Here is a 23931-nt window from a genome sequence, read left to right on the forward strand (position 1 = left end):
TGATGAAATGCTCTAAAATGTGATTGAAACAGAAGTACCAGTTTTGATTCGTTACATAGAAATGTGCATTTGCTGATTTGAAGCTTACATTAGTTTCATAAGCATAGGTTTAGCTATTGTAGGAATGAGAAGAATATTTGGAAATACATTCTGTCAACAATAAGATCCAATCTTGCAGTGCTAGTATCAACATTTTTGTAACATTTTGAAATGTAGCACAGTAACATTGCACTTTTTTTCATCTTCAAGGCACAAAGAATGGCACAGATTTTACTCCATATTAAGGCCTATACTTTCATAAATAAAAAGGAAGTGAATTACATATTTTTGTTATACTTCTATTTTCCCAAAGCTTATGCCAATTTAGCACATTTTTACTTGGTGTAACATCGTCGTGCTCTCCTCCCCTTGGAGCCCCCCTGAAACCCAGCTGTTCAGACTATCCACGCAGTGGGATTAACTTTGTACACCCCAGCACGATTTTCAGGTGATGTACTTAGAATCTTAGTTTACTGATTTATATTGAAGTCATTCTTCATAATTTTCATATATGGCCTTCACTTTTTTTATATGAAGTATTTATGAGACGTTGCAACAAATGAATAGACTTTTCAGCGTGTATAGTGTGTCCTAACTGCAGTGTTTCTTTTAGGGTAAAAAGAATGAATTTGTTTCAACCACTCCTCACCGACTGAGAAAGCGCCTAACAGGTGTGTACAGGAAAAGTGCGATACAGGTTTAATTAAGTTGCCAAGGTCTTCTCATTTTTATGGGATTTTTCTAATTAAATGTACAAATTACTAATACAGTAAGGTTGTTGGTGCCATGCATTTTAACAGGTTTGCGCCTGGGCTGCATTATTCTTCCTGGTGAGTGCAGGTGCAGAGTTGTCATGTTGGGACCCAAGCTGTGAGAAAAGGTCTAAAACCCAGGGGATGATGGCTCCTCCTGGGCAGTTCTCTGTTGGCTGTTCCAATGGGACCTGGGGAGGTGGTGGGGGGAGGGGGGGGGGGGGGCAGGGAGGGTTTGCTGGTTATTGGTTATTTGTCAACGCAGAAGATAGTTGATGCTGTAGGGAAGAATTTAACCCTAATCCTGTTCCGTATGCTCCTTTCAGTTTGTGAATTCTCTCTAAGTGCCCTCTAACGGCCAAGAGCCGACATTACCTTTTTCTTGCCTTCTCCGTAGAATACAAAGGAAAGTAACGATGAGCCGTCCTGGACGCCACCCCTCCCTTTCTAATGTTAAGATGGGAAGTACAGGGGCGCATGAAGGATGGGGGAGACAGGCGAGGGTGCCAAGAAAACAAGGAAAAATAAATTAATAATAGTACCACAATAAGACAAAAGATAAAAAAACAATAGAGTCCACGGGCACTTAGAAGAAAACAAAAAAATATATTGTGAAAGGCACACAGCATGACATAGACGAAGTGTCCCTTAGTACATATGTGTCGTTTGTGTATCTTAAACCTAGACAGCAGGAGTGCTGTAAGGGTCAAAGGCAGAGCTAAAGTAAATGAGTCATTAGAGGGGAAGCTGTGTTAATGGAGTGGAGGTGAACTGTTACTTTGTGCTCTACTGTTTTTAAAGAGGTGTCTTTATCTCAATCCTAAATTGAAGTTTGGTTGGGGCTGTCTTAATGTATACAGGTATGTTGCTTCAGACTCAAAGTGCATAAATGGCGAATATCTGTTTGCATGTTTTTATTTTTATTGCACACCATCGTTGTTTGTCTCCTTGTGTCCTGGGTGTACGTCTACCAAAAGCCAGCAGAGGTGGTTAGCAGGCAGACAGATGGCCTGCAGTTTCGGTTGTTGATGGCTTTGTATATGATGTAGCTGGTTTTGAAGTGGATGGGGACTGCCTGAGGTCTTAAAGCCAGTGAGTTTCCAAAAGGATAGTCCTGTGTACTCAGACCCTTAATAAGGTATGGTGTGGTGTGTAGGAGGCTTGCAAGGGGTGTACGTTTGGAGTCTGAGAGGCCATGGAGCAGGGCCAGAGGGACTTGAACAGTAGATCTGAAGTTGCTTACAGGATAAAAAGCCTTCACTTTTTTAGATGAAATAGCTGGTGCCAAGCCATCGTGATTTGCTTGGCAGTGTGTTCCTTGAGGGCGATTTTGGCGTCCAAGGGTGAATCCAAATGACTTGGCATTGAGTGAAAGATGAGATCCATATCCGTCCAGGCTCATATTGTTGAGGCAGGTACTGACCGGTTGTTGTCACACCAAGGGCCACTCATCTGAATTCCGAGGACTTCTGCGTAAGCAAACATCTTTCACCACTTCTACCTGTGTTTAATCCTTCTTATCAGCTTTTGAAACCGTCTGACCCTGGGGGAAGAGGGTGTTGGAGGGAGAGTGATGGTTTTGGTGTACCTCAAGGTTTTCTGGAAAGAATAACTGGTGTGTGTTGATCCTTTTAAGAAGGGCACTCTAAGGGCCAGATGTAGCAAGTAGTTTTGCCCATTCTGTGTCTATGGGAAAATGTGTTCGTACATATGGCCCTAAGTTCTAATGGTAAGACGCACTCTCTCTCTGCCAGCAGAGGTATTCTGTGACAAAAGAACACAATCGCTTTCGGCAACCCTACATAAATTGTTTACAGTCAGCTTGATCATGCTTTTCTCATGCCTCAGTTATCTGTGGCTTACCACCTCAATCCCTTAACCCACTTGCGGAGGCCACCATCAAGTTTACCCTTGTACTTTTTGTAAGCTAAAATTAGACTAAGGCGAAAAATTGGTCTCTTTAAAAAAAAGGTTCATTTACAGAGTGTTGTTGGGTGCGAGTTCTTGAGAAAATATCAGAGAATTACTGAAAGAAATCTTAGTCCGCTTGAGGGTCCATTGAACACACAGATCCCTGCTCTAAATCCTAAACCCATGTTTTTACTTTATTTACTGACTATAATGGTACTATTAACTGTCTTTTTTTGTTGGGTTGCTTCACACAACTCACGCTACTTTTCCTTTTTGCTTATTCTTCTGCTAAAACCTGCTCATTTAAACTCAGGCTGTTAGGATGTCCTTGAAGAAAGAAGAAACCAAAAACGAGAGGTGCCCTGCTAGAGCCCTAACTTGAGGGCCGTGTAATGGGCCGAAGTAGCTGGAACGTTCAGCTGTGAGAGAATGATGGGCATAGTCAAGGTGAGGGACGTGCGACAGCGCTGGTTTCACAATCCTGTTACAGCGTCTCGGATATAGAAAGTCATTTCAAAGGGATGGGATTCCAAGAGAAGTTGTAAACCCCCAGCTTCCATGTGACCGTGTGCCGACTGCTCTTTTCGTATGTGATGGGGGCTTGAAACTCACACAGCTCCCGCTTCATAAGGATTGATGAAGCCAAGCTTGCGGGCCACACTGTGAACGTGGCATTTATAGCCTGTCATGCAAATGGAGAGTGCTGCCTGCCAAGTAGATGACAGTCCGGCAAACACAGTGGCAGGAAAAAGATGCCCTTGATTATTCAGCAGTTGTTATAACAGAACACCAGACACTCTCACCAGTAAGAAAGGCAGGGGAATATGGATGTCTTTAATTATTCAGCAGTGTATAATTAGTCAGCAGTCTCTATACATCAAAAATTCCAGACATTCCTGCAGGAAACAAGGACAGTTGAAACTGAGTCCTTTAATTGTTCGGCAGTGCATGTTGTTTAAACAAAAATACCTGACACGTATAGTTCATTAAGCAAACTTGTTTACAGTGAACACAGACTAAAGAGCATAGCATGCCTTTTGGATTAAACAGTCAGCAGAGCATGCAAAATAAAGTACATAGCACCTGCCTGGTTAGAAAATAGTGATAACAAAAGGGAGCATACGGCACAGGCAGACTGAGGTATTACAGTTTTTTCTTGTTGTTGGTGAGTAGTAGTGATTTTGCCTTCTATGAACTGAATTTCAGATAGGTGCTGGGCATCCAGGTTTGGATGAGGTACAATCGTATTTAAGGCATTGGATATCTGAAGGGAAAGTGTAGAGTTGTAGTGTTTTATAAGTAACAAGAAATGTACTTGTCTTTTATAATAGTTTTGAAATCTTGCCCGGAAATTGTTGTAAGCAGTGCTTTAATCAGAGTGAAAAAGTCTAGAGTGCGTGACCTATATAATTAAGGCCATGACTTAAACCGTGTGACCTGAAATCCTGTGCTCCACACAGCATACCAGCTGAACAATATTTGGGTGCTCTGTGAGTTTTGATTTTTTGAATCCAGATCAGTCATACAACAGCAAACATATGCCTAAAACAACCCAGGCCTATTGGTGTTGCCACTGTGTGTTTGCAGTATCAGATAAAGAAGTACCAGCAATGACTTTGTTGTGAATGATTAGAATTCAAACTTTTTAATTTCTCAAAATATTCGATTGTTATTTAAGCATTACTAAGGTCTATGGAAGGGGCAGTGTAGTACCATTCTGAGTGCCTCAGTCACTCCCATTCTCCAGACTACTTTCATCTGCAGTTTCGCAATCTGTTAGATATCTATGACTTTTAACTCCCCCACGCCTTTTGCAAATCATGCATCCTCATGACTCGCTTCTCTTTATCACTCTCACACTGCAAGTCTGCATGTACTTCCTTGCCTCACCTTTCCTTCACCATACCCTGTCTTTTTCACACATCTGCTTTATCTCTGTGCACCTGTAAACACAGTATTTTCTTTTACGCAGTCACTATTTCAACAGCTGTGTATATTTCCTTCACACACATTCAGTTGGCACATATGTGACCAATCCTGTGTGCACTCTGCAGAGAAAACAAGTGTAAGAAATTAGTTTTAGTTGAGTGGGGTAAGTACCCACTTCAGTTGACAATCACAGTCCTGGTCAGGGTGAATCTTTAAGTCACTAAATTAATCTGAGCTCAACCCCCTGATAGCTATGGCACAGAGAAGATGGAATTAACTTGGAGGCAATGTGTAAAGTATTTATGCAGTAGTAAAACAGTAGTAAAGTAGAAATGCAAAATAATAAAAATCCCAAAACAAATGAAAAATAGAGTAACATTTAATAAACAAAATGACAAACATCCAGTATAGGGAACCGGCGATATGAATTTTTAAGTAGAAATAGTGCCACGAAACAGAAAGTGCCAATGATAGTCAGTGGTTACAGTAGATGGCGCGTGGGTCGTCTTCTCTAATCAGGTTCATCCTGGTCAAAGATTTTACCGTCTGACTTTAGTCCCAGTGTGTAGGATGTTGGCTCTGTATATACTATTTCAAAGTAAGAAATAGTGTGCACAGAGTCCAGGGGTCCCCCTTAGAGGTAAGATAGTGGCAAAAAGGGATCATTCTAATGCTCTATGTTGTGGTAGTGTGGTCGAGAAGTAGGCTTATCAGAGGGTAGTGTTAAGCATTTGTTGTACACACACAGCCAATAAATGAGGAACACACACTCAAAGACTTAACCAGGCCAATAGGTTTGATATAGAAACATATCTTTTCTTAGTTTATTTTAAGAACCACAGGTTCAAGATTTACAAGTAATACTTCAAATGAAAGGTATTTCACTCAGGTATTCTAGGAACTCTGAATAATCACAATAGCATGTACAGTTTTGACAAAAATGGCAATAAGCTATTTTAAAAGTGGACACTGCAAAAATCAACAGTTCCTGAGGGAGGTAAGTAAATGTTAAGTTCACAGATAAGTAAAACACTTACAGGGTTCAAAGTTGGGTCTAAGGTAGCCCACTGTTGGGGGTTCAAGGCAACCCCAAAGTTACCACACCAGCTGCTCAGGGCCGGTCAGGTGCAGAGGTCAAAGAGGTGCCCACAACACATAGGCTTCAATGGAAACAGGGGTGCCCCGGTTCCTGTCTGCCAGCAGGTAAGTACCCTCGTCCTCGGAGGGCAGACCAGGGGGGTTTTGTAGGGCTCCGAGGGGGACACAAGCAGGCACAGAAAGTACACCCTCATCGGCACAGGGGCGGCCGGGTGCAGAGTGCAAACAGGCGTCTGGTTTCAGATAGGAATCAATGGGGAGACCCGGGGGTCTCTTCAACAATGTAGGCAGCCACAGGGGGGGCTCCTCGGGGTAGCCACCACCTGGGCTAGGCAGAGGGTCGCCTGGGAGTCGCTCCTGCACTGGAGTTTGGTTCCTTCAGGTCCTGGGGGCTGCGGGTGCAGTGCTGGTTCCAGGCGTCGGATTCCTTGTTAAAGGCAGTCGCGGTCAGGGGGAGCCTCTGGATTTCCTCTGCAGGTGTCGCTGTGGGCGTTCAGGGGGTTCAACTCTGGTTACTCACGGGCTCACAGTCGCTGGGGAGTCCTTGCTGTAGTGTTAGTTTTCCACAGGTCGAGCCGGGGGCGTCGGGTGCAGAGTGGAAAGTCTCACACTTCTGGCGGAAACGTGGGGTCTTTAAAGTTGCTTCTTTGTTGCAGAAAGTTGCAGTTTCTTGAACAAGGGCGCTGTTCTCTGGAGCTTCTTGGTCCTTTAGATGCAGGGCAGTCCTCTGAGGCTTCAGAGGTTGCTGGTCCCTGTTGGATGCGTCGCTGGTGCAGTTTTCGTCGAAGTAGGGAGACAGGCCGGTGGGGCTGGGGCCAAATCAGTTGTCGTCTCCGTCTTCACTGCAGGGCTTCAGGTCAGCAGTCCTTCTTCTTCAGGTTGCAGAAATCTAGTTTCCTAGGTTCTGGGGAGCCCCTAAATACTGAATTTAGGGGTGTGTTTAGGTCTGGGAGGGCAGAAGCCAATGGCTACTGTCCTTGAGGGTGACTACACCCTCTTTGTGCCTCCTCCCTGTGGGAAGGGGGGCACATCCCAAATCCTACTGGGGAATCCTCCAAAACCAAGATGGAGGATTTCTAAAGGCAGGGGTCACTGCAGCTCAGGACACCTTAGGGGCTGTCCTGACTGGTGGGTGACTCCTCCTTGTTTTTCTCATTATCTCCCCTGGACTTGCCGCCAAAAGTGGGGGCTGTGTCCAGGGGGTGGGCATCTCCACTAGCTGGAGTGCCCTGGCGCATTGTAACATGAAACTTGAGCCTTTGAGGCTCACTGCAAGGTGTTACAGTTCCTGCCGGGGGGGGAGGTGTTAAGCATCCCCACCCAGTGCAGGCTTTGTTTCTGGCCTCAGAGAGCACAGAGGCTCTCACCACATGGGGTCAAAAACTCGTCTCTCAGCAGCAGGCTGGCACAGACCAGTCAGTCCTGCACTGAACAATTGGGTAAAATACAGGGGATATCTCTAAGATGCCCTCTGTGTGCATTTTTTAATAAATCCAACACTGGCATCAGTGTGGGTTAATTATTCTGAGAAGTTTGATACCAAACTTCCCAGTACTCAGTGTAGCCCTTATGGAGCTGTGGAGTTCGTTTTTGACAAACTCCCAGACCATATACTTAATATGGCCACACTGTACTTACAATGTCTAAGAATGGACTTAGACACTGTAGGGGCATATTGCTCATGCAGCTATGCCCTCACCTGTGGTATAGTGCACCCTGCCTTAGGGCTGTAAGGCCTCCTAGAGGGTTGACTTACCTATGCCACAGGCAGTATTTTGTGTGAATGGCACCCTGAGGGGGATGCCATGTCGACTTTGCCTTTTTCTCCCCTCCAACACACACAATCTGCAATGGCAGTGTGCATGTGTTAGGTGTGGGGCCCTTAAGGGTGGCACAACACATGCTGCAGCCCTTATAGACCTTCCCTGGTCACAGGGCCCTTGGTACCACTGGTACCTTTTACAAGGGACTTATCTGTGTGCCAGGGGTGCGCCAATTGTGGAAACAATGGTACATTTTAGGTGAAAGAACACTGGTGCTGGGGCCTGGTTAGCAGGGTCCCAGCACACTTCTCAGTCAAGTCAGTGTCAGGCAAAAAGTGGGGGGTAACTGCAACTGGGAGCCATTTCCTTACACAGTGCATTACAGGAGTATGGCAGGCAGAGGCCAACAGGAGGGTCCAGTTGTCACTGTTCAGCTGAGTATTTACAGGAAATGGCCTCTTGTAACTTGTTGTGTCTGTTGCTTTAGTAGGAGTATGACCCTTGGAGCCCACTTCTTTGTCCTAAGCACAAGAGCGGGTCCAGTCTTCTAGGCCTTTGGGCTCTTCTCAGGCCTCTGACAGAAGGTTCAGTCATCTTCTGATCTTTCACAGGTCCAGACGTGTTCTGAAGTGGGTGCCTGGAGATGCCACATTTATGCCTGGCACAAGCTAATAGGTGGAAAGCCCCATGAGATGCCCCAGCCAATGGGGTAAAGGTTCCCAGGGTTACCCCTAACCACTGTGGGCATTTTCAAGATGGCCAGTCTACGTCCACATTAAAATTAGACTCTGAGAGTTGTGTGTGTGTGTGGGAGACGTGTTCTACCTTGATAATCCTAGTGCCCTCTCTCATCTAATGTTCAGTTTTAGTCTGGCCACGTATCCCCAACAAACCTGAGACAGATGTCTGTTAGAACAAAGCAGAGCTTTTAGCAACTGTACAGTGGATGCACACACAAATTATTTTGCTATTCTGTTTCTCTCCTTTGAAGTGTGCCACACATGTCAAATCAAAAAACACCAGCATGTCTTAACACTCCAGCAGGATCTGACACTGTGATGTCAACATTGTGATGGAGACCGGTCTGACTGGGGGGGGGGAATAAAAGAATTGTGAAACCCTGAGTGTTAGCTACATATGCTTGTGACAGAGTAATCCTCTTTGAAGTTAATCAAGTCCTTGGGCCTGACCCACTTGCCTCCCTGTCAAGGGCACAACAAGACCTCCCCACACCCAAGTCCTTCTATCTCTATCCTAGGAGTAAGTTGACACTTCACTCACACCCGTTGAAATGTTAATTACTGGCTGACTGAAATGGTAGAACAAAATGCAGATTTATCTTCTGGGGACTTCGGGCAGGGCAAAGATAACTTTTTCGAAGTCAAAATACTTTCAAATATTATTACAAATCTGACATCACCAGCAGGCTTTTAATAAATATTTTGAAAAGCCCAGAAATTAAATCTGTAGTTGTTTCCTGGGCGACGGTAACATTTATTGGACTTAATATTGCAACTCAGCGCTTTCCTATGGAACAGCCAAAACTGTTAGTGAAAATAACTTGTAGGGCCGTTTCACTGTAATGACATGTTTAACGTTAAGCTTTTACATGCCCTGCTTTTTTATACCATGCACCCTGCCTTAGTGGTGATTTATAAATTGTTAAAAGGAAGGTTTAGGCCTGTCAAAAGGGGTTATTTTGACAGGTCAAATGTGCAGTTAAAACTGGCATAGCCAGGCTGTATGCTGGCAGGCCTGCAGTCACTTTTATATTGTCAGTGTAGTGGATGGCACAATGGGTGCTCCAGTCCACATGTGACATTTAACTTGCAGGCCCTGGGTACACCTTGGTACCATATACTAGGGACTTATTTCATCATGTTTAAAGGGGGGTACAGCACTTTACCACTTGTTAGCAGATGGGAAAGTGTATGCCAACAAAAACAGCCAAGGCAAAAACCTGGGAAAATACCACATAAAAGATGGTAATTTCCAACCCCATGATTGTATAAGATGTAGTCTGAACACCTTCTGGTCCAGGGACAACCCCTGGGAGGAATCCTCACTGCCTTAGGCCTCAAATCCACAGCTCTCAGTTGTGTCCAGTCATGAACACTCAACCACAACATAACTCACACAGACATCTAGAGTTTACTCATTTCACGGTATATGCCATAGATGGTGTAGGAAGTTGGCTCTGTATGCACTATTTCAAAGTAAGGAATAGTATGCACAGAGTCCAAGGGTTCCCCTTAGAGGTAAGATAGTGGCAAAAAGAGATAATACTAATGCTCTATTTTGTGGTAGTGTGGTCGAGCAGTAGGCTTATCCAAGGAGTAGTGTTAAGCATTTGTTGTACATACACATAGACAATAAATGAGGTACACACACTCAGAGACAAATCCAGCCAATAGGTTTTTATATAGAAAAATATATTTTCTTAGTTTATTTTAAGAACCACAGGTTCAAATTCTACATGTAATATCTCATTCGAAAGGTATTGCAGGTAAGTACTTTAGGAACTTCAAATCATCAAAATTGCATGTATACTTTTCAAGTTATTCAGAAATAGCTGTTTTAAAAGTGGACACTTAGTGCAATTTTCACAGTTCCTAGGGGAGGTAAGTATTTGTTAGGTTAACCAGGTAAGTAAGACACTTACAGGGCTTAGTTCTTGGTCCAAGGTAGCCCACCGTTGGGGGTTCAGAGCAACCCCAAAGTCACCACACCAGCAGCTCAGGGCCGGTCAGGTGCAGAGTTCAAAGTGGTGCCCAAAACACATAGGCTAGAATGGAGAGAAGGGTGTGCCCCGGTTCCGGTCTGCTTGCAGGTAAGTACCCGCGTCTTCGGAGGGCAGACCAGGGGGGTTTTGTAGGGCACCGGGGGGGACACAAGTCCACACAGAAATTTCACCCTCAGCAGCGCGGGGGCGGCCGGGTGCAGCGTAGAAACAGGCGTCGGGTTCGCAATGTTAGTCTATGAGAGATCTCGGGATCTCTTCAGCGCTGCAGGCAGGCAAGGGGGGGATTCCTCGGGGAAACCTCCACGAGGGAGAGGGACTCCTGGGGGTCACTCCTCCAGTGAAAGTCCGGTCCTTCCGGTCCTGGGGGCTGCGGGTGCAGGGTCTCTCCCAGGCGTCGGGACTTTAGGTTCAAAGAGTCGCGGTCAGGGGAAGCCTCGGGATTCCCTCTGCAGGCGGCGCTGTGGGGGCTCAGGGGGGGACAGGTTTTGGTACTCACAGTATCAGAGTAGTCCTGGGGTCCCTCCTGAGGTGTTGGATCGCCACCAGCCGAGTCGGGGTCGCCGGGTGCAGTGTTGCAAGTCTCACGCTTCTTGCGGGGAGCTTGCAGGGTTCTTTAAAGCTGCTGGAAACAAAGTTGCAGCTTTTCTTGGAGCAGGTCCGCTGTCCTCGGGAGTTTCTTGTCTTTTCGAAGCAGGGGCAGTCCTCAGAGGATGTCGAGGTCGCTGGTCCCTTTGGAAGGCGTCGCTGGAGCAGGATCTTTGGAAGGCAGGAGACAGGCCGGTGAGTTTCTGGAGCCAAGGCAGTTGTCGTCTTCTGGTCTTCCGCTGCAGGGGGTTTTCAGCTGGGCAGTCCTTCTTCTTGTAGTTGCAGGAATCTAATTTTCTAGGGTTCAGGGTAGCCCTTAAATACTAAATTTAAGGGCGTGTTTAGGTCTGGGGGGTTAGTAGCCAATGGCTACTAGCCCTGAGGGTGGGTACACCCTCTTTGTGCCTCCTCCCAAGGGGAGGGGGTCACAATCCTAACCCTATTGGGGGAATCCTCCATCTGCAAGATGGAGGATTTCTAAAAGTTAGAGTCACTTCAGCTCAGGACACCTTAGGGGCTGTCCTGACTGGCCAGTGACTCCTCCTTGTTTTTCTCATTATTTTCTCCGGCCTTGCCGCCAAAAGTGGGGCCTGGCCGGAGGGGGCGGGCAACTCCACTAGCTGGAGTGTCCTGCTGGGTTGGCACAAAGGAGGTGAGCCTTTGAGGCTCACCGCCAGGTGTGACAATTCCTGCCTGGGGGAGGTGTTAGCATCTCCACCCAGTGCAGGCTTTGTTACTGGCCTCAGAGTGACAAAGGCACTCTCCCCATGGGGCCAGCAACATGTCTCGGTTTGTGGCAGGCTGCTAAAACTAGTCAGCCTACACAGATAGTCGGTTAAGTTTCAGGGGGCACCTCTAAGGTGCCCTCTGGGGTGTATTTTACAATAAAATGTACACTGGCATCAGTGTGCATTTATTGTGCTGAGAAGTTTGATACCAAACTTCCCAGTTTTCAGTGTAGCCATTATGGTGCTGTGGAGTTCGTGTTTGACAAACTCCCAGACCATATACTCTTATGGCTACCCTGCACTTACAATGTCTAAGGTTTTGTTTAGACACTGCAGGGGTACCATGCTCATGCACTGGTACCCTCACCTATGGTATAGTGCACCCTGCCTTAGGGCTGTAAGGCCTGCTAGAGGGGTGTCTTACCTATACTGCATAGGCAGTGAGAGGCTGGCATGGCACCCTGAGGGGAGTGCCATGTCGACTTACTCGTTTTGTCCTCACTAGCACACACAAGCTGGCAAGCAGGGTGTCTGTGCTGAGTGAGGGGTCTCCAGGGTGGCATAAGACATGCTGCAGCCCTTAGAGACCTTCCTTGGCATCAGGGCCCTTGGTACTAGAAGTACCAGTTACAAGGGACTTATCTGGATGCCAGGGTCTGCCAATTGTGGATACAAAAGTACAGGTTAGGGAAAGAACACTGGTGCTGGGGCCTGGTTAGCAGGCCTCAGCACACTTTCAATTGTAAACATAGCATCAGCAAAGGCAAAAAGTCAGGGGGCAACCATGCCAAGGAGGCATTTCCTTACACAACCCCCCCCCAAACGAAAGAGGATGAGACTAACCTTTCCCAAGAGAGTCTTCATTTTCTAAGTGGAAGAACCTGGAAAGGCCATCTGCATTGGCATGGGCAGTCCCAGGTCTGTGTTCCACTATAAAGTCCATTCCCTGTAGGGAGATGGACCACCTCAACAGTTTAGGATTTTCACCTTTCATTTGCATCAGCCATTTGAGAGGTCTGTGGTCAGTTTGAACTAGGAAGTGAGTCCCAAAGAGGTATGGTCTCAGCTTCTTCAGGGACCAAACCACAGCAAAGGCCTCCCTCTCAATGGCACTCCAACGCTGCTCCCTGGGGAGTAACCTCCTGCTAATGAAAGCAACAGGCTGGTCAAGGCCATCATCATTTGTTTGGGACAAAACTGCCCCTATCCCATGTTCAGAGGCATCAGTCTGCACAATGAACTGCTTAGAATAATCTGGAGCTTTTAGAACTGGTGCTGAGCACATTGCCTGTTTCAGGGTGTCAAAGGCCTGTTGGCATTCCACAGTCCAGTTTACTTTCTTGGGCATTTTCTTGGAGGTGAGTTCAGTGAGGGCTGTCACAATGGATCCATATCCCTTCACAAACCTCCTGTAATACCCAGTCAAGCCAAGGAATGCCCTGACTTGAGTCTGGGTTTTTGGAGCTACCCAGTCCAGAATAGTCTGGATCTTGGGTTGGAGTGGCTGAACTTGGCCTCCACCTACAAGGTGGCCCAAGTAAACCACAGTTCCCTGCCCTATCTGGCATTTGGATGCCTTGATAGAGAGGCCTGCAGATTGCAGAGCCTTCAAAACCTTCTTCAGGTGGACCAGGTGATCCTGCCAGGTGGAGCTAAAGACAGCAATATCATCAAGATAAGCTGTGCTAAAGGACTCCAAGCCAGCAAGGACTTGATTCACCAACCTTTGGAAGGTGGCAGGGGCATTCTTTAAACCAAAGGGCATAACAGTAAACTGATAATGCCCATCAGGTGTGGAGAATGCTGTTTTCTCTTTTGCTCCAGGTGCCATTTTTATTTGCCAGTACCCTGCTGTCAAGTCAAAGGTACTTAAGAATTTGGCAGCACCTAATTTATCTATGAGCTCATCAGCTCTTGGAATTGGATGAGCATCTGTCTTGGTGACAGAATTGAGCCCCCTGTAGTCCACACAAAACCTCATCTCTTTCTTTCCATCTTTGGTGTGAGGTTTGGGGACTAAGACCACTGGGCTAGCCCAGGGGCTGTCAGAGCGCTCAATTACTCCCAATTCCAGCATCTTGTGGACTTCCACCTTGATGCTTTCTTTAACATGGTCAGACTGTCTAAAGATTTTGTTTTTGACAGGCATGCTGTCTCCTGTGTCCACATCATGGGTACACAGGTGTGTCTGACCAGGGGTTAAGGAGAAGAGTTCAGGAAACTGTTGTAGGACTCTCCTACAATCAGCTTGCTGTTGGCCAGAGAGGGTGTCTGAGTAGATCACTCCATCTACTGTGCCATCTTTTGGGTCTGATGACAGAAGATCAGGGAGAGGTTCACTCTCTGTCTCCTGATCCTCATCTGTTACCATCAACAGATTCACATCAGCCCTGTCATGGAAGAGCTTAAGGCGGTTCACATGGATCACCCTCTTGGGGCTCCTGCTTGTGCCCAGGTCCACCAGGTAGGTGACCTGACTCTTCCTTTCTAGTACTGGGTAAGGGCCACTCCATTTGTCCTGGAGTGCCCTGGGAGCCACAGGCTCCAGAACCCAGACTTTCTGCCCTGGTTGGAACTCAACCAGTGCAGCCTTTTGGTCATACCAAAACTTCTGGAGCTGTTGGCTGGCCTCAAGGTTTTTGGTTGCCTTTTCCATGTACTCTGCCATTCTAGAGCGAAGGCCAAGTACATAGTCCACTATGTCCTGTTTAGGCTCATGGAGAGGTCTCTCCCAGCCTTCTTTAACAAGGGCAAGTGGTCCCCTTACAGGATGACCAAACAGAAGTTCAAAGGGTGAGAATCCTACTCCCTTCTGTGGCACCTCTCTGTAAGCGAAAAGCAGACATGGCAAGAGGACATCCCATCTCCTTTTGAGTTTTTCTGGGAGCCCCATGATCATGCCTTTTAATGTCTTGTTGAATCTCTCAACCAAGCCATTAGTTTGTGGATGGTATGGTGTAGTGAATTTATAAGTCACTCCACACTCATTCCACATGTGCTTTAGGTATGCTGACATGAAGTTGGTACCTCTGTCAGACACCACCTCCTTAGGGAAACCCACTCTGGTAAAGATACCAATGAGGGCCTTGGCTACTGCAGGGGCAGTAGTCGACCTAAGGGGAATAGCTTCAGGATACCTGGTAGCATGATCCACTACTACCAGGATATACATATTTCCTGAGGCTGTGGGAGGTTCTAGTGGACCAACTATGTCCACACCCACTCTTTCAAAGGGAACCCCCACCACTGGAAGTGGAATGAGGGGGGCCTTTGGATGCCCACCTGTCTTACCACTGGCTTGACAGGTGTGGGGCAGGAGAGGCAAAACTCCTTAACCATGTTGGACATATTGGGCCAGTAGAAGTGGTTGACTAACCTCTCCCACGTCTTGGTTTGTCCCAAATGTCCAGCAAGGGGAATGTCATGGGCCAATGTTAGGATGAACTTCCTGAACAGCTGAGGCACTACCACTCTCCTAGTGGCACCAGGTTTGGGGTCTCTGGCCTCAGTGTACAGGAGTCCATCTTCCCAATAGACCCTATGCGTTCCATTTTTCTTGCCTTTGGACTCTTCAGCAGCTTGCTGCCTAAGGCCTTCAAGAGAGGGACAGGTTTCTTGTCCCTTACACAGCTCCTCCCTTGAGGGTCCCCCTGGGCCCAAGAGCTCAACCTGGTAAGGTTCAAGCTCCAAAGGCTCAGTTCCCTCAGAGGGCAGAACTTCTTCCTGAGAAGAGAGGTTCCCTTTCTTTTGCTGTGTTGCAGTTGGTTTCCCAACTGACTTTCCTGTTCTCTTGGTAGGCTGGGCCATTCTTCCAGACTCCAGCTCTACTTGTTCACCCTGTGCCTTGCATTGTGCTCTTGTTTTCACACACACCAGTTCAGGGATACCCAGCATTGCTGCATGGGTTTTTAGTTCTACCTCAGCCCATGCTGAGGACTCCAGGTCATTTCCAAGCAGACAGTCCACTGGGATATTTGAGGAGACCACCACCTGTTTCAGGCCATTGACCCCTCCCCATTCTAAAGTAACCATTGCCATGGGATGTACTTTTCTCTGATTGTCAGCGTTGGTGACTGTGTAAGTTTTTCCAGTCAGGTATTGGCCAGGGGAAACCAGTTTCTCTGTCACCATGGTGACACTGGCACCTGTATCCCTCAGGCCCTCTATTCTAGTCCCATTAATTAAGAGTTGCTGTCTGTATTTTTGCATGTTAGGCGGCCAGACAGCTAGTGTGGCTAAATCCACCCCACCCTCAGAAACTAGAATAGCTTCAGTGTGGACCCTGATTTGCTCTGGGCACACTGTTGATCCCACTTGGAGACTGGCCATACCAGTGTTACCTGGATGGGAGTTTGGAGTGGAACCTTTCTTGGGACAGGCCTTGTCTCCAGTTTGGTGTCCATGCTGTTTACAGCTATGACACCAGGCCTTTTTGGGATCAAAGTTTTTACCCTTGTACCCATTGTTTTGTGAAGAGGCTCTGGGCCCACCCTCCTGTGCAGGTTTTTGGGGGCCTGTAGAAGACTCTTTACTATTTTTAGTTTTGGTTGTCTCATCACCCTTCCCCTGGGGAGTCTTTGTGACCCCTTTCTTTTGGTCACCCCCTGTTGAAGTCTTGGACACCCTTGTCTTGACCCAATGGTCCGCCTTCTTTCCCAATTCTTGGGGAGAAATTGGTCCTAGGTCTACCAGATGCTGATGCAGTTTATCATTGAAACAATTACTTAACAGGTGTTCTTTCACAAATAAATTGTACAGCCCATCATAATTACTTACACCACTGCCTTGAATCCAACCATCTAGTGTTTTCACTGAGTAGTCAACAAAGTCAACCCAGGTCTGGCTCGAGGATTTTTGAGCCCCCCTGAACCTAATCCTGTACTCCTCAGTGGAGAATCCAAAGCCCTCAATCAGGGTACCCTTCATGAGGTCATAAGATTCTGCATCTTTTCCAGAGAGTGTGAGGAGTCTATCCCTACACTTTCCAGTGAACATTTCCCAAAGGAGAGCACCCCAGTGAGACCTGTTCACTTTTCTGGTTACACAAGCCCTCTCAAAAGCTGTGAACCATTTGGTGATGTCATCACCATCTTCAAATTTTGTCACAATCCCTTTGGGGATTTTTAACATGTCAGGAGAATCTCTGACCCTATTTATATTGCTGCCACCATTGATGGGTCCTAGGCCCATCTCTTGTCTTTCCCTTTCTATGGCTAGGAGCTGTCTCTCTAAAGCCAATCTTTTGGCCATCCTGGCTAACAGGAGGTCATCTTCACTGAGAGCATCCTCAGTGATTTCAGAAATGTGGGACCCTCCTGTGAGGGACTCACTATTTCTGACTAACACAGTTGGAGACAGGACTTGAGGGGTCCTGTTCTCCCTATTTAGGACTGGAGGAGGGACATTGGCCTCCAAGTCACTAATTTCTTCCTCTGTGATGTCATCATCAGAGGGGTTGGCTTTTTCAAACTCTGCCAACAGCTCCTGGAGCTGAATTTTGGTAGGTCTGGAGCCAATGGTTATTTTTTTGATATTACAGAGAGACCTTAGCTCCCTCATCTTAAGATGGAGGTAAGGTGTGGTGTCGAGTTCCACCACATTCATCTCTGTATCAGACATTATTTTGCTAAGAGTTGGAAGACTTTTTAAAGAATCTAAAACTGTTTCTAGAATCTAATTTCAAACTTTTAACAAACTTTTAAACTCTAAAAGACAATGCTAAACAGGGACTTAACACACAAGGCCCTAGCAGGACTTTTAAGAATTTAGAAAAATTTCAAATTGCAAAAATGAATTTCTAATGACAATTTTGGAATTTGTCGTGTGATCAGGTATTGGCTGAGTAGTCCAGCAAATGCAAAGTCTTGTACCCCACCGCTGATCCACCAATGTAGGAAGTTGGCTCTGTATGCACTATTTCAAAGTAAGGAATAGTATGCACAGAGTCCAAGGGTTCCCCTTAGAGGTAAGATAGTGGCAAAAAGAGATAATACTAATGCTCTATTTTGTGGTAGTGTGGTCGAGCAGTAGGCTTATCCAAGGAGTAGTGTTAAGCATTTGTTGTACATACACATAGACAATAAATGAGGTACACACACTCAGAGACAAATCCAGCCAATAGGTTTTTATATAGAAAAATATATTTTCTTAGTTTATTTTAAGAACCACAGGTTCAAATTCTACATGTAATATCTCATTCGAAAGGTATTGCAGGTAAGTACTTTAGGAACTTCAAATCATCAAAATTGCATGTATACTTTTCAAGTTATTCAGAAATAGCTGTTTTAAAAGTGGACACTTAGTGCAATTTTCACAGTTCCTAGGGGAGGTAAGTATTTGTTAGGTTAACCAGGTAAGTAAGACACTTACAGGGCTTAGTTCTTGGTCCAAGGTAGCCCACCGTTGGGGGTTCAGAGCAACCCCAAAGTCACCACACCAGCAGCTCAGGGCCGGTCAGGTGCAGAGTTCAAAGTGGTGCCCAAAACACATAGGCTAGAATGGAGAGAAGGGTGTGCCCCGGTTCCGGTCTGCTTGCAGGTAAGTACCCGCGTCTTCGGAGGGCAGACCAGGGGGGTTTTGTAGGGCACCGGGGGGGACACAAGTCCACACAGAAATTTCACCCTCAGCAGCGCGGGGGCGGCCGGGTGCAGCGTAGAAACAGGCGTCGGGTTCGCAATGTTAGTCTATGAGAGATCTCGGGATCTCTTCAGCGCTGCAGGCAGGCAAGGGGGGGATTCCTCGGGGAAACCTCCACTTGGGCGAGGGAGAGGGACTCCTGGGGGTCACTCCTCCAGTGAAAGTCCGGTCCTTCCGGTCCTGGGGGCTGCGGGTGCAGGGTCTCTCCCAGGCGTCGGGACTTTAGGTTCAAAGAGTCGCGGTCAGGGGAAGCCTCGGGATTCCCTCTGCAGGCGGCGCTGTGGGGGCTCAGGGGGGGACAGGTTTTGGTACTCACAGTATCAGAGTAGTCCTGGGGTCCCTCCTGAGGTGTTGGATCGCCACCAGCCGAGTCGGGGTCGCCGGGTGCAGTGTTGCAAGTCTCACGCTTCTTGCGGGGAGCTTGCAGGGTTCTTTAAAGCTGCTGGAAACAAAGTTGCAGCTTTTCTTGGAGCAGGTCCGCTGTCCTCGGGAGTTTCTTGTCTTTTCGAAGCAGGGGCAGTCCTCAGAGGATGTCGAGGTCGCTGGTCCCTTTGGAAGGCGTCGCTGGAGCAGGATCTTTGGAAGGCAGGAGACAGGCCGGTGAGTTTCTGGAGCCAAGGCAGTTGTCGTCTTCTGGTCTTCCGCTGCAGGGGGTTTTCAGCTGGGCAGTCCTTCTTCTTGTAGTTGCAGGAATCTAATTTTCTAGGGTTCAGGGTAGCCCTTAAATACTAAATTTAAGGGCGTGTTTAGGTCTGGGGGGTTAGTAGCCAATGGCTACTAGCCCTGAGGGTGGGTACACCCTCTTTGTGCCTCCTCCCAAGGGGAGGGGGTCACAATCCTAACCCTATTGGGGGAATCCTCCATCTGCAAGATGGAGGATTTCTAAAAGTTAGAGTCACTTCAGCTCAGGACACCTTAGGGGCTGTCCTGACTGGCCAGTGACTCCTCCTTGTTTTTCTCATTATTTTCTCCGGCCTTGCCGCCAAAAGTGGGGCCTGGCCGGAGGGGGCGGGCAACTCCACTAGCTGGAGTGTCCTGCTGGGTTGGCACAAAGGAGGTGAGCCTTTGAGGCTCACCGCCAGGTGTGACAATTCCTGCCTGGGGGAGGTGTTAGCATCTCCACCCAGTGCAGGCTTTGTTACTGGCCTCAGAGTGACAAAGGCACTCTCCCCATGGGGCCAGCAACATGTCTCGGTTTGTGGCAGGCTGCTAAAACTAGTCAGCCTACACAGATAGTCGGTTAAGTTTCAGGGGGCACCTCTAAGGTGCCCTCTGGGGTGTATTTTACAATAAAATGTACACTGGCATCAGTGTGCATTTATTGTGCTGAGAAGTTTGATACCAAACTTCCCAGTTTTCAGTGTAGCCATTATGGTGCTGTGGAGTTCGTGTTTGACAAACTCCCAGACCATATACTCTTATGGCTACCCTGCACTTACAATGTCTAAGGTTTTGTTTAGACACTGCAGGGGTACCATGCTCATGCACTGGTACCCTCACCTATGGTATAGTGCACCCTGCCTTAGGGCTGTAAGGCCTGCTAGAGGGGTGTCTTACCTATACTGCATAGGCAGTGAGAGGCTGGCATGGCACCCTGAGGGGAGTGCCATGTCGACTTACTCGTTTTGTCCTCACTAGCACACACAAGCTGGCAAGCAGGGTGTCTGTGCTGAGTGAGGGGTCTCCAGGGTGGCATAAGACATGCTGCAGCCCTTAGAGACCTTCCTTGGCATCAGGGCCCTTGGTACTAGAAGTACCAGTTACAAGGGACTTATCTGGATGCCAGGGTCTGCCAATTGTGGATACAAAAGTACAGGTTAGGGAAAGAACACTGGTGCTGGGGCCTGGTTAGCAGGCCTCAGCACACTTTCAATTGTAAACATAGCATCAGCAAAGGCAAAAAGTCAGGGGGCAACCATGCCAAGGAGGCATTTCCTTACACAACCCCCCCCCAAACGAAAGAGGATGAGACTAACCTTTCCCAAGAGAGTCTTCATTTTCTAAGTGGAAGAACCTGGAAAGGCCATCTGCATTGGCATGGGCAGTCCCAGGTCTGTGTTCCACTATAAAGTCCATTCCCTGTAGGGAGATGGACCACCTCAACAGTTTAGGATTTTCACCTTTCATTTGCATCAGCCATTTGAGAGGTCTGTGGTCAGTTTGAACTAGGAAGTGAGTCCCAAAGAGGTATGGTCTCAGCTTCTTCAGGGACCAAACCACAGCAAAGGCCTCCCTCTCAATGGCACTCCAACGCTGCTCCCTGGGGAGTAACCTCCTGCTAATGAAAGCAACAGGCTGGTCAAGGCCATCATCATTTGTTTGGGACAAAACTGCCCCTATCCCATGTTCAGAGGCATCAGTCTGCACAATGAACTGCTTAGAATAATCTGGAGCTTTTAGAACTGGTGCTGAGCACATTGCCTGTTTCAGGGTGTCAAAGGCCTGTTGGCATTCCACAGTCCAGTTTACTTTCTTGGGCATTTTCTTGGAGGTGAGTTCAGTGAGGGCTGTCACAATGGATCCATATCCCTTCACAAACCTCCTGTAATACCCAGTCAAGCCAAGGAATGCCCTGACTTGAGTCTGGGTTTTTGGAGCTACCCAGTCCAGAATAGTCTGGATCTTGGGTTGGAGTGGCTGAACTTGGCCTCCACCTACAAGGTGGCCCAAGTAAACCACAGTTCCCTGCCCTATCTGGCATTTGGATGCCTTGATAGAGAGGCCTGCAGATTGCAGAGCCTTCAAAACCTTCTTCAGGTGGACCAGGTGATCCTGCCAGGTGGAGCTAAAGACAGCAATATCATCAAGATAAGCTGTGCTAAAGGACTCCAAGCCAGCAAGGACTTGATTCACCAACCTTTGGAAGGTGGCAGGGGCATTCTTTAAACCAAAGGGCATAACAGTAAACTGATAATGCCCATCAGGTGTGGAGAATGCTGTTTTCTCTTTTGCTCCAGGTGCCATTTTTATTTGCCAGTACCCTGCTGTCAAGTCAAAGGTACTTAAGAATTTGGCAGCACCTAATTTATCTATGAGCTCATCAGCTCTTGGAATTGGATGAGCATCTGTCTTGGTGACAGAATTGAGCCCCCTGTAGTCCACACAAAACCTCATCTCTTTCTTTCCATCTTTGGTGTGAGGTTTGGGGACTAAGACCACTGGGCTAGCCCAGGGGCTGTCAGAGCGCTCAATTACTCCCAATTCCAGCATCTTGTGGACTTCCACCTTGATGCTTTCTTTAACATGGTCAGACTGTCTAAAGATTTTGTTTTTGACAGGCATGCTGTCTCCTGTGTCCACATCATGGGTACACAGGTGTGTCTGACCAGGGGTTAAGGAGAAGAGTTCAGGAAACTGTTGTAGGACTCTCCTACAATCAGCTTGCTGTTGGCCAGAGAGGGTGTCTGAGTAGATCACTCCATCTACTGTGCCATCTTTTGGGTCTGATGACAGAAGATCAGGGAGAGGTTCACTCTCTGTCTCCTGATCCTCATCTGTTACCATCAACAGATTCACATCAGCCCTGTCATGGAAGAGCTTAAGGCGGTTCACATGGATCACCCTCTTGGGGCTCCTGCTTGTGCCCAGGTCCACCAGGTAGGTGACCTGACTCTTCCTTTCTAGTACTGGGTAAGGGCCACTCCATTTGTCCTGGAGTGCCCTGGGAGCCACAGGCTCCAGAACCCAGACTTTCTGCCCTGGTTGGAACTCAACCAGTGCAGCCTTTTGGTCATACCAAAACTTCTGGAGCTGTTGGCTGGCCTCAAGGTTTTTGGTTGCCTTTTCCATGTACTCTGCCATTCTAGAGCGAAGGCCAAGTACATAGTCCACTATGTCCTGTTTAGGCTCATGGAGAGGTCTCTCCCAGCCTTCTTTAACAAGGGCAAGTGGTCCCCTTACAGGATGACCAAACAGAAGTTCAAAGGGTGAGAATCCTACTCCCTTCTGTGGCACCTCTCTGTAAGCGAAAAGCAGACATGGCAAGAGGACATCCCATCTCCTTTTGAGTTTTTCTGGGAGCCCCATGATCATGCCTTTTAATGTCTTGTTGAATCTCTCAACCAAGCCATTAGTTTGTGGATGGTATGGTGTAGTGAATTTATAAGTCACTCCACACTCATTCCACATGTGCTTTAGGTATGCTGACATGAAGTTGGTACCTCTGTCAGACACCACCTCCTTAGGGAAACCCACTCTGGTAAAGATACCAATGAGGGCCTTGGCTACTGCAGGGGCAGTAGTCGACCTAAGGGGAATAGCTTCAGGATACCTGGTAGCATGATCCACTACTACCAGGATATACATATTTCCTGAGGCTGTGGGAGGTTCTAGTGGACCAACTATGTCCACACCCACTCTTTCAAAGGGAACCCCCACCACTGGAAGTGGAATGAGGGGGGCCTTTGGATGCCCACCTGTCTTACCACTGGCTTGACAGGTGTGGGGCAGGAGAGGCAAAACTCCTTAACCATGTTGGACATATTGGGCCAGTAGAAGTGGTTGACTAACCTCTCCCACGTCTTGGTTTGTCCCAAATGTCCAGCAAGGGGAATGTCATGGGCCAATGTTAGGATGAACTTCCTGAACAGCTGAGGCACTACCACTCTCCTAGTGGCACCAGGTTTGGGGTCTCTGGCCTCAGTGTACAGGAGTCCATCTTCCCAATAGACCCTATGCGTTCCATTTTTCTTGCCTTTGGACTCTTCAGCAGCTTGCTGCCTAAGGCCTTCAAGAGAGGGACAGGTTTCTTGTCCCTTACACAGCTCCTCCCTTGAGGGTCCCCCTGGGCCCAAGAGCTCAACCTGGTAAGGTTCAAGCTCCAAAGGCTCAGTTCCCTCAGAGGGCAGAACTTCTTCCTGAGAAGAGAGGTTCCCTTTCTTTTGCTGTGTTGCAGTTGGTTTCCCAACTGACTTTCCTGTTCTCTTGGTAGGCTGGGCCATTCTTCCAGACTCCAGCTCTACTTGTTCACCCTGTGCCTTGCATTGTGCTCTTGTTTTCACACACACCAGTTCAGGGATACCCAGCATTGCTGCATGGGTTTTTAGTTCTACCTCAGCCCATGCTGAGGACTCCAGGTCATTTCCAAGCAGACAGTCCACTGGGATATTTGAGGAGACCACCACCTGTTTCAGGCCATTGACCCCTCCCCATTCTAAAGTAACCATTGCCATGGGATGTACTTTTCTCTGATTGTCAGCGTTGGTGACTGTGTAAGTTTTTCCAGTCAGGTATTGGCCAGGGGAAACCAGTTTCTCTGTCACCATGGTGACACTGGCACCTGTATCCCTCAGGCCCTCTATTCTAGTCCCATTAATTAAGAGTTGCTGTCTGTATTTTTGCATGTTAGGCGGCCAGACAGCTAGTGTGGCTAAATCCACCCCACCCTCAGAAACTAGAATAGCTTCAGTGTGGACCCTGATTTGCTCTGGGCACACTGTTGATCCCACTTGGAGACTGGCCATACCAGTGTTACCTGGATGGGAGTTTGGAGTGGAACCTTTCTTGGGACAGGCCTTGTCTCCAGTTTGGTGTCCATGCTGTTTACAGCTATGACACCAGGCCTTTTTGGGATCAAAGTTTTTACCCTTGTACCCATTGTTTTGTGAAGAGGCTCTGGGCCCACCCTCCTGTGCAGGTTTTTGGGGGCCTGTAGAAGACTCTTTACTATTTTTAGTTTTGGTTGTCTCATCACCCTTCCCCTGGGGAGTCTTTGTGACCCCTTTCTTTTGGTCACCCCCTGTTGAAGT

General features: G+C 47.6%; 1 protein-coding gene across 1 annotated transcript in view; it reads left to right on the forward strand.

The window, feature by feature from the left end:
• ORC2 (origin recognition complex subunit 2) overlaps window positions 1-23931 on the forward strand; it is a 239094-nt gene that overhangs the window by 103533 nt on the left and 111630 nt on the right. Inside the window, exon 7 of the mRNA XM_069226083.1 lies at window positions 653-710. Within this exon, the coding sequence (XP_069082184.1) occupies window positions 653-710 (58 nt within the window). The remainder of the gene's footprint in view (window positions 1-652; window positions 711-23931) is intronic.

Source organism: Pleurodeles waltl, chromosome 3_1 (assembly GCF_031143425.1).
Source record: "Pleurodeles waltl isolate 20211129_DDA chromosome 3_1, aPleWal1.hap1.20221129, whole genome shotgun sequence".
NCBI lineage: Eukaryota > Metazoa > Chordata > Amphibia > Caudata > Salamandridae > Pleurodeles > Pleurodeles waltl.